Source organism: Arvicanthis niloticus, chromosome 16, assembly GCF_011762505.2.
Source record: "Arvicanthis niloticus isolate mArvNil1 chromosome 16, mArvNil1.pat.X, whole genome shotgun sequence".
Classification (NCBI taxonomy): Eukaryota; Metazoa; Chordata; class Mammalia; order Rodentia; family Muridae; genus Arvicanthis; species Arvicanthis niloticus.
The window spans coordinates 9,558,371-9,575,015 of NC_047673.1; the positions used below are offsets into that span (position 1 = coordinate 9,558,371).

Below are 16,645 nucleotides of genomic sequence, written 5' to 3' on the forward strand. Positions count from 1 at the left end.
AAAAATCCAACTTATGCATTGACAAGAGTTCTGTTCCCGTGTGCTTGAGCAGCTAAGCGTGTGTACTCTTGCTGGGCTGTGTGGCTCTCCTCCTTCATGGGAGCCTCAGTGTTCACCAACTGGGTCACCCACTGGGGGAAGCTGCTTGCCCACACAGGTCTGACAGGATGCTGTATCACAACTCATCACCTGATGTACTCTACTTTAACCAGCTTACACAACAGGTCTGACAACCAGGCTCAGTCTGGCCACTGCCATGAGAGCAAGCAGAAGGTGGGGCGTAATGATTACATCTCTTGGTAACAGGACTGCTTCCTATTAGACACCCTGTGATGCGTGTTTCACATAGGGTGACTTGGGCCTCATTCCTGATGAAGCCCTGCCTACAAAGTCATTTATTAAAATTGCCTTGCCTGCCTGGTTCTGTCAGCCTCCAGAGAAGACAGGAAGTACTCTGATTCCTGGCGGCTGGGAGGATATTTGGAGCCCTGTCCCACTTTGGGGATAGTTTTGTTTCCCAGCCGGCCTGTTTGTGGTGGCTTTGGTTCAGCTCTTTGCAGTTTGATTCCCCGGTTACAAATCTGGAGGCAAGGCCAGGTTTCTGTGGTGAAAAACCTGAAAGAAAGCATTTAGGTGAGTTTTTGTTTGGGCAAGTGTTGAATAGAAGAAGGGAAAGCCTGCAGATTCCCCCTGCTCACTGCCTTATGGAAAACCTGGAAATATTTTGGTGGATGGGAGTTTATTTAAGTCCAATCTTGACAAGGAAGCATGTTTTTTTTCCCATCCCAAACCCTGTCTAGGTGGGGAGTTGGGGAAGTTAGCTAGATATTGGGTGTTTTTATTGGGATTGTATGTGGGAAAGGGAGCCTGCTCTGTGTAACTTTGATCCTCGGAATCTTCTTTCTTCTTTGGAACCCTCCTGTCTTTTCCCTTGAAAGCCAAGTTGACCCATACCTCCTGAGCTGGTGTCTATTTTTCCATTTAGATGTATTATCTTTTTGTAAGTCAATCTTTACTGGTGGGTGGGCTGTTGTGTGTTGTAGACACCACTGTGTTTTAGAATTTAGAATACCATAGGTAAATGGATGGGCTGTTTAAAGACTGGGGAAGGAGGAGGGGGAAACACGCCTGAGGTAAGAGGTCCCTCTTTTGTTTACACTGCAGATGGAATGAGAAGCCAACCCTAGCCCCAAGCACTGTTCATTTGAGTTCTAAATTTTTCAGGTTGCCTTTAAACAGCAGGTAAATATCATTTGGGTTCTAAGTTTTCAGGTTGCCTTTAAACAGTAGGTAGATATCCTGGCTACAGTATTTCCATCTACATTGTTACATTACTGGCAATAATCCCATTTTTCAGGGCCCCTGTTACTGTTTCTTGTACCTGCCTACTTGATCACAGTGTATCTAACTTTTGAAACAGTGGAATCATTATATCATCATTTACAAAATGTTTTTAATACGGCCTTATATTTGATTCATGTCACAGTACATTGTGTGTTGGCCAGCAGAGGAGGAAAGCTTTAAGTCTGTTAAATTGCTTCTAAAATAGTAACTGCAACAAGAAGTAAATCAGGGTGGTTATGTGCAGGCATTAAAATGAAGTTGTCCTAAGTCTGATATGGTATACAGTGTTCCTGCGGTCACAGCCACTTCTAGTTTGTAGAAAATAGTGTGACAAAAAAACAAAACAAAACAAAACAAAACAAAACAACAACAACAAGACAGGAGGTAGAGGCAGAACGATTTAGAAGAATGTATGGATTTCTGGAGTTTGAAGCCAGCCTGGGCAAAATAGTGAAACCCTGTCTCTGGAGAAAGAAAATAATGCGTTTTTATTGGTTTTGTGGCTGGAAACATGTGAAAACCAAGAAAAGCCCCTAGATATGTATATGGACACATGTCCCCACAAGACTAAGTCACCCAGAGGAGACCTGTATGGGTGCCCATGTCACTGTCAGGGTACTTGTGGCTGACTGCCAGGGCAATATCTTTGACCCACCGAGATTTAAGATGATTATAATCATTAACTTCCCACTTCCCAATAAACCCTGCCCATGGCATGTGGCCCACATACAGAGGGCAAAGCGTTTGGGGTCATGAGATCTGCTCTCAGTGTAGACACCAATAACACTCTAATCACAGGTTTGGCTCAGGAAGGCTCTGGTACAAGGTCACCTTACTGGTAATTCCCTGCCTAGAGATCCATTCCTGGCTGGAGGCACTCCCTCCAGGCACTGGGCTTCTTGGCTCAAAACTCACCAGGTTTCCAGAAGATAAGCATTTAGGTAAAGACTTGGTTTTAGTACATGGAGGCGGCGTATGTTCATAGCAGCAGGAAAGCTTTCCTATGGCCTTTTATTTTAAAAAGAAACTTTAATTTTGCCATTGTCAAAGAAAAAAAAATAGGAACAATCAATCAGGCCTTCCCCAGAGGCCTGTTGTGGGAGGGGTCCTACCCTGTAGTGGGGTTCTCTGGCAAGGACAGGAATGGATTCAAGTTGAATTTGAGGGCAGTGGGAACAGGGTGTGTGTGTGGGGGGGGGGGCAGTGGGAAAGTATAGAGAAGAAATAAACACCCAGGTAAGGACATTGATCTTGTTATAAGAGACTTCTCTCTGGGGACAAGTCAAATGATAACAAAGCTGACCTTTTGCAAGAATTTCATCTGTAAGCAAGGCTGGATCTTTCTTTCTTTCTTCTTTCTTTCTTTCTTTCTTTCTTTCTTTCTTTCTTTCTTTTTTTCCAACTTGATAGGATTCTTGCTAAAACTGGCCTGAGATCAGGACTTTGAGAGCATAACAAGATCTTGCTGGGAATTAGGCTGGGATGTGCCACTAGGAACACCCAAGTGCAGAGAGGAGTTTGTTGTTGCTCCTTTGACACACTGTAAATTCTTGACAGAGCTAAAGGTCTATCTGATACCAGATGCCAGGAGGCTTGTCCCAGTGATTACATAGATAATAGGGCCTCAGTGATTAGGAATATTGACTGCTATCCCAGATGACCTGGGTCTCATTCTCAGCACCCACATGGTAGCTCGTGACTGTAACTCCAGTTCCAACAGTTTCTTCCTGCCTCCACAGACATTGCATTTACATTGTGTACAGGCATAGATGCAGGTAAAAACAGAAAGAACGGACTGAGTACAGAGTCTCAGGCAAACGTTTGAACTGGGACCAAGGGGGATTAAAGAAAAGAGCTAGCAACAATGCCAACCAACCAGAGCTCCCCAGGGTTTAAACCACCAGCCTGGGAGCACATAAAGAGGGACCCATGACTCCGTCTGTATATGTAGGGAAGGATGGCCTTGTCGGGCATTGGTGGGAGAGGAGATCCTTGGTCCCATGAAGGCTGAACACCAAGTCGGGGGAAATTTGAGGGTGGGAGGTGGGAGTGGGGGGTAGGGGGCACATCCTCATAGAAGCAGGAGGAGGGGGAATGGGATAGGGGGTTCCTGGGTGGTGGGGGGAATGGGGGAAGGGGATAAAATCTGAAATGTAAATATAATATCAAATAAAAAAAAAGAAAGAAAAGAGCTCAACGGTGGTCTCATCAGAAGAGAGGGTGCTCTGGATGTCAATGGAAAGATAAGCCCTTTGGAGCAAGCCAGCAGAAAGCAGAGTTGCAGATTACTGAGAAAAACAAACAAAACAAAACAAAACAAAAAACCACTGGTGTCAGCTCCGGTGTTAACAGTCAAGCACTTAGAAAAAGGACAGCACACAGCCAAGACTAAGAACTTACTTTCCTTTTAGTAAATGAACTCATATTGTGGGGTTTGAGGAACAGTGAACAGGATTACAGCCCCACCAAGTAAGAACATGAGTCACGGGAGGGGTGTGGGGAGGGGAAGGAACCTTAACTAACAGAGAGTTAAGACTGTGAACAGGGTTCATAATCAGGTCTGAAATGTTCAGAAAACTCTAGGTCTACGACTGGGAGAAGAGTGAAGCTGAATCTGCCTAGGCCGCAAGTGGCTCCTTGTGATTTTATCACCCCCTATGGAAAAGGAGTGTCGCTAGGAAGACTGAAGCAGTCTTTACGGTGAATTTGTTCAGACTCTGGGCTGAGGGCCCCTTTATTTTCTCATAATCTCCCCTCCCTTTCTGTTCTGCCTTACCCTCCCTTTTCTTCTGTTTTGTTTCTCTGTGTAACAGCCCTGGCTGTCCTGGAACTCTCTTTGTAGACCAGGTTGGCCTCAAATTCACAGATATCTGCCTGCCTCTGCCTCCCAAGTGCTGGGATTAAACACATGCGCCACCATGCCCTGCTTCACCCATCCGTTTTTAAGGACATTTTCTCTGTAAGGTGCAGGTTGATAGCCAGTCTCTCCCTAGAGACATTGTACATTATCCTGTACCACAAGACAAGGGCCAGGCACATTGTACATATGGTGGACGAGGGGGAGAGGAGCTTGCTGTTAACATACCACGTGGGTTAGACAGATATAAGGGCCTGTATCTTCTGTTCCCATGACTACTACTGAATTCTGGGAAATGACTCCGTGGGCCCAAGTATAGGAATCTCTCCCTATCTCACCCAGAGACACGCCCCTTTGAGAACTCCACCATGTTTGAATCCAGAAGCAAGAATTAGGTAGGAGAAATGCCTTCTTTTTTTTTTTTTTTTTTTTTCTCGAGCTAATATAATTACATCATTTATCCACCCCCTTTCCTCTCACATATATCACCCCACCCCCACTCCTTCTCTCAAATTCCTAGCAAAGAGAATTCTTATTACCTACCTGCTAATGCCTTGCAAGGAAAATCTGCTTATTATTTTATTTGTGTGTATTTCTGGGCACACCACACTGCAATCGCATGGTAGAAGGAGACCTCTTCTTGAAGGAACAATGAAATATTGCAATGAGTACATTTTGCTACCAGGAAATGAATGTTAAATTGTCCCCACCCCCACCCCCACCTCCACTAAACTCATTCCAATGTGCATTCTGCAAATGGCCTATGGCACAGTAAAAGGAGGCAACTGCCCTGAGACTAACAGTCCCGGTGTGCTTTAGCATAGTGCCTGGGGCAGGCAACTGTAACACCTGGATGGATGGGTGACAATGTGTGGTGTGGGAGCCTGACACAAGGGAAACTTAAGAGGTGCTTACAAAAGACACCCAGCCAGGCTGGCCGGATGGAAGGGAGTGTCTGGGGTATAAACATGCAGGTGATGCTGCAGGGACAGAGGTCAGCTGGGAACTGTTTGTTTGTAACAATCTAACCCAGGCTGGCCTTAAAATCAACTCCTTCGCTGAAGATGACCTTTAACCCCTGACCTTTCTGCCTCCACCTCGCAAAAGGTCAGTATTACCAAACTATGCTCACACACCCAGATCTCTCTTTTGTTAGTTTGAGGGGGGGGGGAGGGCGGAGGGTCTCAAAGCAGCTCAGGGTGGTCTTGAAACTGTGGTATTGCTCACACTAGCCAAGCAGAAAGACTAAGGCGCCCACCGCGGACTCAGGGGTGAGCCATATATCGATGAAACCTCAAGATAATAACAAAACTTGAATGTCAGTGTAAAACCTTCGCTGTAAACGGGTGATAACAGTGGCATTTGTTTCCAAAGAGACCCTTATTACAAGTCACAGGGGCACAGGGCTGAAGTCACAGCTCATTGGCCATTTTATCCATCTTGTGTGATGTTTCTCAAAGGTACTTCCGCAGGTGGCCTGGTTAACTATGTTGCAATTCCTGGGTGTTCAGAGACAAAATCAGAACCAGGAGGGTGGGTATGTCCAGGACTCTATTCCTTCTGGAGTCTTTTAAGCTAGCTATCCTGCTAGTTATAAAGATACAGTATGATAAAGGGTTCTGCGGGAGGACTCGGCTGTGGCCACCGGTCTGCAATCCAGGGTAGGGTGGGCAACTGCCCTGTCTAGATAAGAGCCGGACAATTGCAAGCACCTGACTAGCAGACATTGCACAAGTCGTGCTGAGGCCAGATGTGACTCCAGAGCCAGATGTGGTTTTCCTGGTATGCTAGGTGGATGCGCGTTCTCAGAGAGAGGGGACTGAGTCTGCTCCACTCACCGCTACCCTACCTGGCCCAGGTGGTTGGTAGTTATATGGAATGGGGGAACTGGGTCGGGAAGTCTTTGCCCTTCTCATAATGCTGACTCTGAAGTAGCTTCGGCTCTTAGCAGGAACACAGGGCAGCTTCACACTCGCCTCTCAGTCACCTTTTCCTAAGTGGCTGTATGCCCGCACAGTCCTTATGCAGACAGGAGCTGGCTGCCACCGCCTACAAGACAATACTGCTGTAGCAAGGAACACATTTCGCCTGAGCACGTATACCGGCTCCAAGCAGTCACCACGAAGTCCAAGCCTTGGCCCCACTTTGGGCAGCACCAATCAGGAGATGCCTGCGCTTGCTTTTCACCTCTGCGTTCTGACGTCAGAGGCCCTAGGGATTTAGGAAAGAGGAAAGGGACTGGGAGTGAAGGGGTGTACGTAGGAGGGTCTTGGGGGCAGGTCCACACAGAGGATCGTGGAGGGTCAGTTGGGGGGGAGTTGAGGAATTCTCCCACGGACCCCTCCGTACCGTTCTTCAAGGTTCCAGCTCCAACTTAAGCCACGGTAGTCAAATCTAGCATAGCGCGCTGCGAACTGTGTAGCCGGTTCCAGGCGCCCCCGCGGCGCTGGATGGGACAGTCCTCACCCCCGAGTCTGCCTTGGTAGTGTCCTAGGAAGGCGAGGCTTAGATCTGTTGTCTTCAGCAGTGCGCGTGCGCAGTGGAGAGTGTTTGCTCAGCGCGCGACACTGTCGTGGGTGATTTCTCTGGCGCTAGGGGCGGGATAGCCCGAAAGCTGGACGCCAGCTGAGGCGGGGACACAGATGGGCGTGGGGTCCTAGTCTCCAGTGCCACCCACCCGCCGGTATCTTGTCTGGCTCCTGTCACGAGGTGTGTCTACGGCTCAGGAGCTCCTGGGACAGAGAGTCTGAGCAGTTGATGGGCCAAGAGGCGGCGCCCCCCTTCTGCTCACCTGAATGCAGGTGAGACGTGTGGAGGGCACCCTGTACACACGCGCCTGCAGCAGAGCTGCCATTGCCTGGCTACCCGAGGAGGAAGCTTTCCATTGGGTTTGGTGTCTAGGTCGTGGGCCAGCGGGGGCGCGGGTGGACGAGCCAGACTGGGTCCGATTGGATAGATCGACCTGGGTCGCAAGAGAACATGGGGCAGCAAAGTGATGGACCAGTCTTGGGGCGAAGAGGGACAGAACGCTGGGCTAGGTCAGTACAGTGCGAGGGGATGAGGAACTTGAGTGTGGATCATCATGAGACCAGAGGGTGAAAGGCGATGCTACCGCGAGGTAGGACTGGGTGGTGTCAGCACTCAGTGAAGGGGAGGGAAATAGGAAGGACACCTCGCTCTCAGCACACCATGGGAGGTAACAGGTCCTGGAGCTAGGGTGCTGCCTCAGAAAAGGATGCCTAAGGCCTTTTAGAAGGCTTTAAGAGTGTCGGAATGACAGAATAGGTGAATTCATGTCGGTACCGATATTTGTTTTCTGGCCGTGTTTATGTATGAAATCTGTAGCTATACACTGGACTCGTTCCCATGTTTTGTATTTTTTATTTAAACTTTTCAGGAAGAGTGGGCATTTGGAAAAGGCTCTGATTAAGGAAACATCAGATATTGTACAAATGTGAGATTCTTCTATGCCCACCAAGCCTTCCAAAGTCTAACAAGATCTGCCCTAGACTCCAGGTGCTAGTTGTTATGGAAACAATGCTCGTAGACCTGGACCTCCCTTTGAGGCCCCATGAAAGTTCTCTCTGAACGGTTTCCTCAAGCTATTTAGTCCAGAGTATCTTAGGATAGCTCGAATCTGGTGATACAGGATACAGAATAGGTAAATCAATCCCAGTAATGTTTCTCTTAGGTCACTGAGAACCACGTGGGAAAGGATTAGTGAGGGGCATTCCTGATGTGCTGTTCAAGGCAAGGGAACAGTAAACAGCTGCCATGTGTTTATTCCTTTCTTGTTAATAAAAAGGAAATGTTTTATCTAGAGAAAGACTGACTCAGCATGTGCCAAAAACTTGTGGTACTGCTTAGAGCTCTCTCGGAGGATAACGGGTTTCAGTTCTCTATTTACGGGTTCGTGGGGGGTTTTTTGTTTGTTTGGTTTTTTTCTTTTTTTTCAGTTTTGTTAAGCATATATTTCTTTTGGTGACGGGAAAATATTTTGACCAGCTGCCTGTGTGTGATTCTGAAAGTGTTAGGGGAACCCTCATGCTGCAGTCCATGGCATGCTGTTTTGATGATGTCAATGAAGAGTGACAGCCAGGGTGGGAGGGTATCTGCCGTGAGTAACCAGAAGAGTACTGGGCTATGTGAGCGTTAGTGTGAGAGTCACGGTCAGCTTAAGACTGGGAAGGAGAGACAGAGTCCAGATGCCATCTGATCCAAAGGTTTACTCACTACAATGACAAACATCCGTTCACAACACAGGCACGGGGCAGCTGACTCAGAAGCAGGTGGCAGAGAGGCTTATAGGCAAGGCTCCACACTACAATGACAAGCATCCGTCTACCAAACACACACGTGGGGTACCTGATTCAGAAGTAAGTAGCAGAGAGACCCACGGGACAGGCAAGGCTCACAACCTGTCTGTCGCTCGGCGTGTCTCAGGCAGCAGCTCCTGCCTATGGATCCTCTTAACTTAACCAGGGCAGCAACCAGTTGTCCTCTGGTCGGAGAGCCTGACAGCAGGATGGTCATCACTGTCGTGCATCAAGGACTCTGCTTGCCTGCTGTGAGCCTCTGCTTTTAGTAGCTACAGGGGGCGGTCACTCTCTAGCATTGCTTCATTACATAGTACTTCGTTCTTATCTGCTAGACACAGAGCTGACGTGAGCCAGTGAGCTGACCTGACATGGCTGCTCATTCAACTCTTATCTACTACACGGGCTGATACGCTAGCTGCTCCTCCTACTACATGGGCTGACACGCTAGCTGCTCCTTCTACATGGGCTGACACGCTAGCTGCTCCTTCTACTACATGGGCTGACACGCTAGCTGCTCCTTCTACTACATGGGCTGACACGCTAGCTGCTCCCCCTTCTACTACACGGGCTGACACGCTAGCTGCTCCTCCTTGCAACATCCAGCTCAGTCCCGTCCTTATTTCTTATTCCTGTGCTCTCTCTACATTTAGATGCAAAACCAGTGAGCGCGTGGTTCCCCGTGGTGGGAAGAGAGATCAAGGACGCTTACAGTGCCCCAGGGGCCACACCTAACTGGAGATTATGAAGCTACTGGGTGCTCTGTTAGTGGTAAATGGTGCGTCTCAGGGTTGAATGGGGAAAAAAAGAAAATTAAGTAAAGAAGACCATGGCTGTTCCTAGGTATGGTTGAGGAGAGATTTATGTATTGCAGATATGAGGGAGAACACAACCAGAGGCAGAGGCATCTGGGAGAGTCCAGAATGAGCATGACCCTGAGTCAGGCTATGTGAGGAGAGTGTGTGTGAAGAGGGGAGAGCGAGAGGCCCAAAAAGATCGGTGTAGCCAAGATAGATGGATTATAGAGGGAAGGGCAGCCCAGCCCCTGAGCTAGAGAAATTTAGAGTACGGGGGATGGGGGGGGGGGCTAGGGTGTGTCAGCCATGAGGATCCTATAACAGGTAGGGACTGAGGGATGCTGGGAGAACCTAGTGTTCAGTGTTGGCTCTAAGGTGTTATTAGGGAGCAGTGCCAGGCCACTGTGCCGTATGCTTTATACAGTAAACAGCATGGAGAAGTCCTCACGTCGGTTGGGCGTGGTGTGAAGCGGGCATGCAGAAGGAGACCTCAGTGTCCCCTTTTTCGCCTTTCTCACGTGAGAGGGATGTGGTCAGTTTGAGGAGCAGAGATAAATGCGGAAGGAGAACTGAGCCGGTCCTGCACTCACCTTCTGCCTACTGGGCACAGCTGTGACTCTGCAGAGGGACCAGCAGGGCTCTGCAGGACTCCAGGGAGGGATGGCCAGCTAGATACCAACACCTGACAGGCTGCCCGCAGCCAGAACATAGCCTGTTACACTCATGCTCACGGCTGAGGAAGTTGACTGTGCTGCTGACCCCACAGATGAGGATGCCGATTGGTGGTGTTAGTTGCAAAGACAACACCTCGGCCCAGAGCTTTGTGAAGGTTGCTCTGTAGAAACACAGCAGGAGGTCCGAGCGCAGAACCAGCATGGGGAAGAAATGGGAGGGGTTGGAGTGTGATGTGTGTTCTGGTGTTGCAGTCCATCACTTCTGTAGCTATTTGGTACCTGTTCTGGGATGGCCAAGAGGTTTGCTTGGCTGTATCTGTGTCAGTGACTGCCTTAGCCAGGGCTTCTATTCCTGCACAAAACATCATACCAAGATGGGGAGAAAGGATTTATTCAGTTTATACTTTCCACATTGCTGTTCATCACCAAAGGAAGTCAGGACTGGAACTCAAGCAGGTCAGGAAGCAGGAGCTGATGCAGAGGCCATGGAGGGATGTTACTTACTGGCTTGCTCAGCTTGCTTTCTTATAGAACCAAGGACCACCAGCCCAGGGATGGCACTACCCACAATAGGCCCTCTCCCCTTGATCACTAATTGAGAAAATGCCTTTCAGCTGGATCTCATGGAGGCATTTCCTCAAGGGAGGCTCCTTTCTCTGTGATAACTCCAGCTTGTGTCAAGTGGACACACAAAACCAGCCAGTACAGTGACTGACGGACGGACAGGCAGTGCTTCATTTCAATGCCCTCGCACTAAAGGGTACCTTGGAGATTTGGAGCCTTTCCCTCTCTGGTGAAGATGGAAACAGACTGCTTGGGTGTGCCTGACACAGTGGGTGCTTCACGCTCTGTTATCCTGTTTTTCTGGGATCAGACCCTGTGCTCAATGAAGCTATGAGAACCCAGCCGTGCCATCTTTGATCCACTGATCCCGATGCTTTGGGGTTCCTCCTACTCTGACTAAGCCAGAACCTTGTTGAGAGGGTGCTCGAGTACCTTGATTTAAGACGTGGAGGGAGCTAGTAGAGATTTCTAGAATTGGGGGTCTGCCCAGGTTAAGGCCCAGGCCGTACAGGAGCTGACATCTTGGCTACCGGCTCCGTGATGCAATCAATCACAGCGAAATGGGAACTTGCTCCCAGTCTCATGACTTGTGGACAAATGCAACATGGGAGCCTTTTTCCTCCAGATCTAGAGAGGAAGGTCTGCCTTCCTCCCCAGCCTTACGCTGGACATTAATGTGCCTGGGTTATGGGGGAGATTACACGTTCAGAGTTCATTCTCAGAAAAAGAAAAAAAAAAAAAATGCAGAGCCATTCCAAGGTCAAGTACCCCAGCCCTGTGGGAGCGTGTTAAAGTTTTCGTGAGTGAGGGTGACTTTGGAGTCATTGGGAACATGAAATAAACAAGTGTTGTTTTCAAGCAGGGGTGTGAGCCGCAGGTGTGGGCTGTGCACAGAGCAGCCTCTCGGCCATCACCTCCAGAGAGCATGTGTTTCTGTGTGCCTGGGGACACACTGGGGACAGCGACACAGAGCTCCCGGGATTGCAGGGGATACATGGATATCGGAGTGGTGTCCACACAGCTGTGTCCCATGTTAAAGTAAGGGGAAAACCAACACTCCGAGAATGTTGGCCTTGGTCATAGGTCCTCTGCCAAGTTAGGAGTGTAATGGCTACTGGTTCTTTGTCCTTTGGCATGGACCTATCACTCAAGCTTAGCGCTCAGCACAAGCCACATGTTCTGGTCTTTTCTGTGGCTACAGAGTGGATGGATTAGTGTAAACAGAAAGTTAACGCCATGCTTCTGGTACTTACTCTGCTGCTTCATGGGCCAGTCGGTGGGTGCACAGCCACGCAATGTTCTGCCTCTGTCCCACAAAGCAGGTGTGGAGAAGCACCCTGCCCCTGAGGAAGCAGGGTCAGGGTTGTTTCCACTTGCTGTGGGACTGGCTTTCTGTGGCTGACCCTGATTCTGGAAGTGAAAGGCCCATTAGGTCTCAGAATTTCCTTCAGCCTTGAAACTCTGGCTTTTATGGGTTCACAGACACAGTAGGTTCAGTTGCGGTCTCTTTTGCTGTTTATGCACAATTTAGAATCTGTGCGTGCATCCAACAAGTATTTCATGAGGGCCTACTGTGTGCCAGCCTATGAACAGGCTAGTCCTCTGTCCTAATACTAGAATGCAGCTCAGGTTTGGTCCCGGAGGGCATATGAGTTTGTATGAAACCGCCATGAGAGCATTTGGCCCCGTGCCTGGTGCTTTTTCAGACACTTGAGGCCATCTGAAGCAAATGGATTTAAGCTAGCTGGTCAGGGCCAGGAGCAGGAGCAAAGCTCTCGACAGAGAGATTTGAACTCAGAACCCAAGAGATGGAGCAAGGGGCAGAAGAGCTTGAGGTCGGGGCCTAGGGAAGTAAGCGAGTGACACAGAAGCACCAATAGGTCCCATGGACTTATTCTGAAAGCTCTATTAGAGTCTTAACAGAGGAACTAAAGTCATCATTCAGCCTCTGGGTTATGTAGTTTATAACTAGGCTGCTGCAAAGACTAGAGCCGAGACTGGAGTTCTACGGGAAGAGCGCTGCCCCCATGCCCAGGTTGGTGCCTGCCTCCCTTCATGGCTGAGCATCTCAGGGTCAGCTTATTTCATTCTCTTGTGCTCTCTGTGAGGTACCTCACAGGGTCCACGAATCTTTGTAAGCATAAGAGTGAGATACAGCGTTTAAGAAACACTCCTCATACCTCTGTCCTGGGGTTGGGGTTGGGGGCAGGAGTGGGTGGGTAGACTGTCCGTGGGAGGAAGGCAGTGGTGTTTCTCCCTTTCACACTTCTTCTGAGTCAGCACAGGGTGAATTTTCTTTCTTCTTCAGACTGAGGATGGGTACCCGAAGATCCTAGAGACTGCTTTGCTGAAAGTGAGAAGTGGAGTCCAGCCCCGCTGCCCTGTGTTGGCTCCGGGGACACTCCTGGCATCCAGATTAAGATCATGACTCCTGTGAGCAACCATGGCATGGCAGAGAGCATTTTCGACCTGGACTATGCTTCCTGGAAGATTCGGTCGACTCTAGCAGTCGCTGGCTTTGTCTTCTACCTGGGCGTCTTTGTGGTCTGCCACCAACTTTCATCCTCCCTGAATGCCACCTACCGCTCTCTGGCAGCCAAAGAGAAGGTGTTCTGGAACCTGGCAGCTACTCGTGCTGTCTTTGGCATCCAGAGCACAGCCGCAGGCCTGTGGGCCCTGCTGGGGGACCCCGTGCTCTACGCCAACAAAGGTCTCGGGCAGCAGAACTGGTGCTGGTTTCACATCACCACGGCCACCGGATTCTTCTTCTTTGAGAACGTGGCTGTTCACCTGTCCAACCTGTTCTTCCACACATTTGACTTGTTTCTGGTTGTCCACCACCTCTTTGCCTTCCTTGGGTTCCTTGGTTCAGCGATCAACCTCAGAGCCGGCCACTATCTAGCCATGACCACTTTGCTCCTCGAGATGAGCACGCCCTTCACCTGCGTTTCCTGGATGCTCCTGAAGGTGAGTGCATCCTGATGGGGTTGTGTGTGTGTGTGTGTGGGGGGGGGGGGAGTCTTGTGGCTGCCTGCAGAGCAGGGTGTCTTACACAGGGTCTCTTACCTTGGCTGGCATGTCACTGGGACCTGCCTTAGGACCTGTGCAGTGAGGCATCACCTGGCTGAATTCAGCTCATCATTTATTTGTTTGTTTGGCTGGTTGGTTGGTTTTGGTGTTTCAAGACAGGGTTTCTTGTTTGTGTATCCTGGCCTCAAACTCACAGAGATCCACCTGCCTCTGCCTCCCAAGTGCAGGGATTAAAGGTGTGTATTAGCACCACCCAACACTAAGCTTCTTAAATTTAATTCTTAGAGTTAAAAGAAAGATGACTGGCTGGGTGGCTCTCAGGACTAAGTGACTAGTGTTAGAGCATTATTTTTTTTTTAACTTCAATACTTAAAGCATTCTGAAGAGTTCTATTTGCAATATTCTATACAATCAAAAGGCCACCCCTTAAGTCAGTGGCTCGGGGTGGGGGGATTGTTAGACTATATCATGTATCTTACAGTAATAGTGTGAGATCAACTTTCTTTTCTTTACTGAATTCAGAAGTCAGTTCCTGGTCCACCAAGAGATGAGCCTTGCCTCAGACCCAGTGGTCTCCCACACAATAGTCATACCTGACTTGCCAGGAAACTGGGTCCAGTCATCCCATCCCTAGCTACTGAGTTCCCAAACTCTGCTCACACAGGGCTGAGTCTCATCCTGGGAGGGAGCAGCTGCCCCGTCTGTGCTGGGGTTGGCTCTCTGAGGAGACCCGAAGGCTGGCATCGGGAAGCACCTGATCTAGGTGGGGTAGCTGGGCTTGGCTTTTTATGTTCATATCGTTGCATCAAGTGCAGCTCAGCTTCAGCGACAGCTGCCGAAACGTACTTCTGTGTCCACGGCATGGTGTTACACCAAGTCCACTTTAACCTGCATCCAAGGCCCTCTGAGGTGAGAGCGCTAACCAGGTCACGCAGTCTATCCAAATTGCTCCAGGGTGTGTGTGCTGGAGCTACTGCCAAATAAGCAGGTCCTGTTCGATGTATGATATGTGCTAGTTCAAGATAGAAAGATTGGAGTTTTGCCTTTAGAGTAGGTAGGCCAGCCAGGTAAGGTCTGGCTCCGGCTTTCATCTTCCTTCGGAATTAAGCCCAAGAAAGCAAACGCTGGGGAGAAGCCTGTCGCTTTGAGCCGAATTGGAGGTGTGTGCAGGGCACAGATGCCTTTTCCCATTCCTGTCACTGACGCTTGGGCTTGCTTTGTCCACAGGCTGGCTGGTCGGACTCCCTGCTCTGGAAGGTCAACCAGTGGCTGATGGTTCACATGTTCCACTGCCGAATGATGCTCACCTACCACATGTGGTGGGTGTGCTTCTGCCACTGGGACGCCCTCACCAGCAGCCTGTACCTGCCCCACTTGGCACTGTTCCTTTTCGGGCTGGCCCTGCTCACAGTCATCATCAACCCTTACTGGACACACAAGAAGACCCAGCAGCTTCTCAATCCCGTGGATTGGAACTTTGCACAGGCGGAAGCCAAGGGCAGCAGGCAAGAAAAGACCAATGGCCAGGTGCCTCGGAAAAAGAGACTGTAGCGCTTGCCCAGGGACTGGCGAGTGTCCAGGGTTGTCCAAAGCTTTTTATGTATGGATGAGGACACGAGTGAGTTTCTATCTAGGTGAATACTGACTTGTTCTTTAGTATGAATTCTAAAGTACCCATGAAGTATTGCTGGGGCCTTGACGTGCCTGCAGGAGGTCTTTGCCATCATGACCGTCCTCTGAGTCTTCCGGCGCGGCCCCAACCACAGCATAGCTGCCAAGGCAGTGTTAGGGAAGAAGCTATGGCGGCCGAGTGTGCAGGCTGTCGAAGAGGCCAGTCTGGATCCCTGAGAGGGCTCATCAGGAAGAAACCGGTGTAGGTGTGGACGTGCCTTATTTGGAAGTCATGTTCTTTTGCATTGCAACGAACTGACCCTAAGAAAATGTGATTTGTTGATATTTATTCACCAGCCTGGGGAATTTTAAGCCCGTGGCAGTGCACTGCCCTCTAGTGGCCAGAGGCGGAAGGACACAGTTATGGTAAGGGTTCTCATTGGTGGCTTACTAGAGTCTGTCCACCCATCCTGGCATGGTGGCAGTATGAAATCTTGTACTTCAAAAACAACAACAACAAAACCCCAAACAACCTAATAACCTCTTTTTTAAATGAGAATTTTTAGTAACGTATTTCTTAATTGGCAGAATAAGGTGTCTGGATCTTTGAGCTATTTCTGATTGACCAAAGTGGCTAACCTAGCCCCCGATTCTGCTCCGTCTTTCCCCTCTAGGCTGTGAGGGGATCCTGTCTTCAGAGGCTCATCCTGTGTTGCTAGGGCCCAGAGCAGACAGCTTGCCTGACGTGCCCGTGAGCAACGCTGCACTGTTTCCGGGTTAGACCTCCAGACACTGGCTAGCAATGAATGCTATTGGCAGACACAAAAACTTTCCCAGAGAACTATTAAAGTAAAGGTTGTTTTGTTTTGATTGTCAAAACTACCTGAGAAATGGTGGTTACTCTTGAAAATCATGTGTGACTTAACGCTTGCCATGGATTGTTGGCCTCAGCATACTTTGAGTGTTAGCTCCTTAACTTTATCCGAATGTACGGTGTCTATTTATTTCAGTCTAAGAACGCCCTTACCTTGTGTTCCTAAGACCGTGAACTGGAAACCCTGTAACTCCTATGTGTGCTTTATTGAGGCATCAGCCTGGCGTTTTTTAACTGGGCAGAAGTTTAATAAAGTGACAGCTCTTTCCAAAACCCAAACACACTTCCCATCTGATGACATGAGCGGAAGCTCACTGAGTGAGAACACTCCGAGTCCTGAACATGTCCGCAAGTCTTCATGGGACCAGGATGTGCTTGGGGAGTGTTTTAGTCAGGGTTTTTATTCCTGCACAAAACATCATGACCAAGAAGCAAGTTGGGGAGGAAAGGGTTTATTCAGCTTACACTTCCACATTGCTGTTCATCACCAAAGGAAGTCAGGACTGGAATTCACACAGGTCAGGAAGCAGGAGCTGATGCAGAGGCCATGGAGGGATGTTACTTACTGACTTGCTTCC

The 16,645-nt window shown here is 49.3% G+C and overlaps 1 protein-coding gene across 6 annotated transcripts; it reads left to right on the plus strand.

The window, feature by feature from the left end:
* The first annotated feature begins 419 nt into the window (after positions 1-419).
* Positions 420-16,346, plus strand: Cln8 (CLN8 transmembrane ER and ERGIC protein). 6 transcript variants are annotated; one of them, XM_034520863.3, is made up of 5 exons: positions 6,736-7,002; positions 8,465-8,577; positions 9,171-9,295; positions 12,861-13,519; positions 14,810-16,346. In XM_034520863.3, exons 4-5 carry the CDS (start codon positions 12,977-12,979, stop codon positions 15,131-15,133), a joined length of 867 nt encoding a protein of 288 aa, XP_034376754.1. In that variant the 5' UTR covers positions 6,736-7,002; positions 8,465-8,577; positions 9,171-9,295; positions 12,861-12,976; the 3' UTR covers positions 15,134-16,346. The 6 variants fall into 6 exon arrangements, with proteins under 6 accessions (XP_034376752.1, XP_034376751.1, XP_034376754.1 ...); XM_076913869.1 differs by lacking the exon at positions 9,171-9,295; XM_034520861.2 differs by lacking the exons at positions 6,736-7,002; positions 8,465-8,577; positions 9,171-9,295 and adding an exon at positions 420-633.
* The last annotated feature ends 299 nt before the right edge of the window (positions 16,347-16,645 follow it).

Excerpts from the sequence above, each read along its gene's own strand:
- Cln8 (XM_034520861.2), top strand. The coding sequence starts at position 12,977 with ATGACTCCTGTGAGCAACCATGGCATGGCAGAGAGCATTTTCGACCTG. Across the intron at positions 13,520-14,809 it reads TTTCCTGGATGCTCCTGAAG|GCTGGCTGGTCGGACTCCCT; the intron begins GTGAGTGCATCC and ends CTTTGTCCACAG.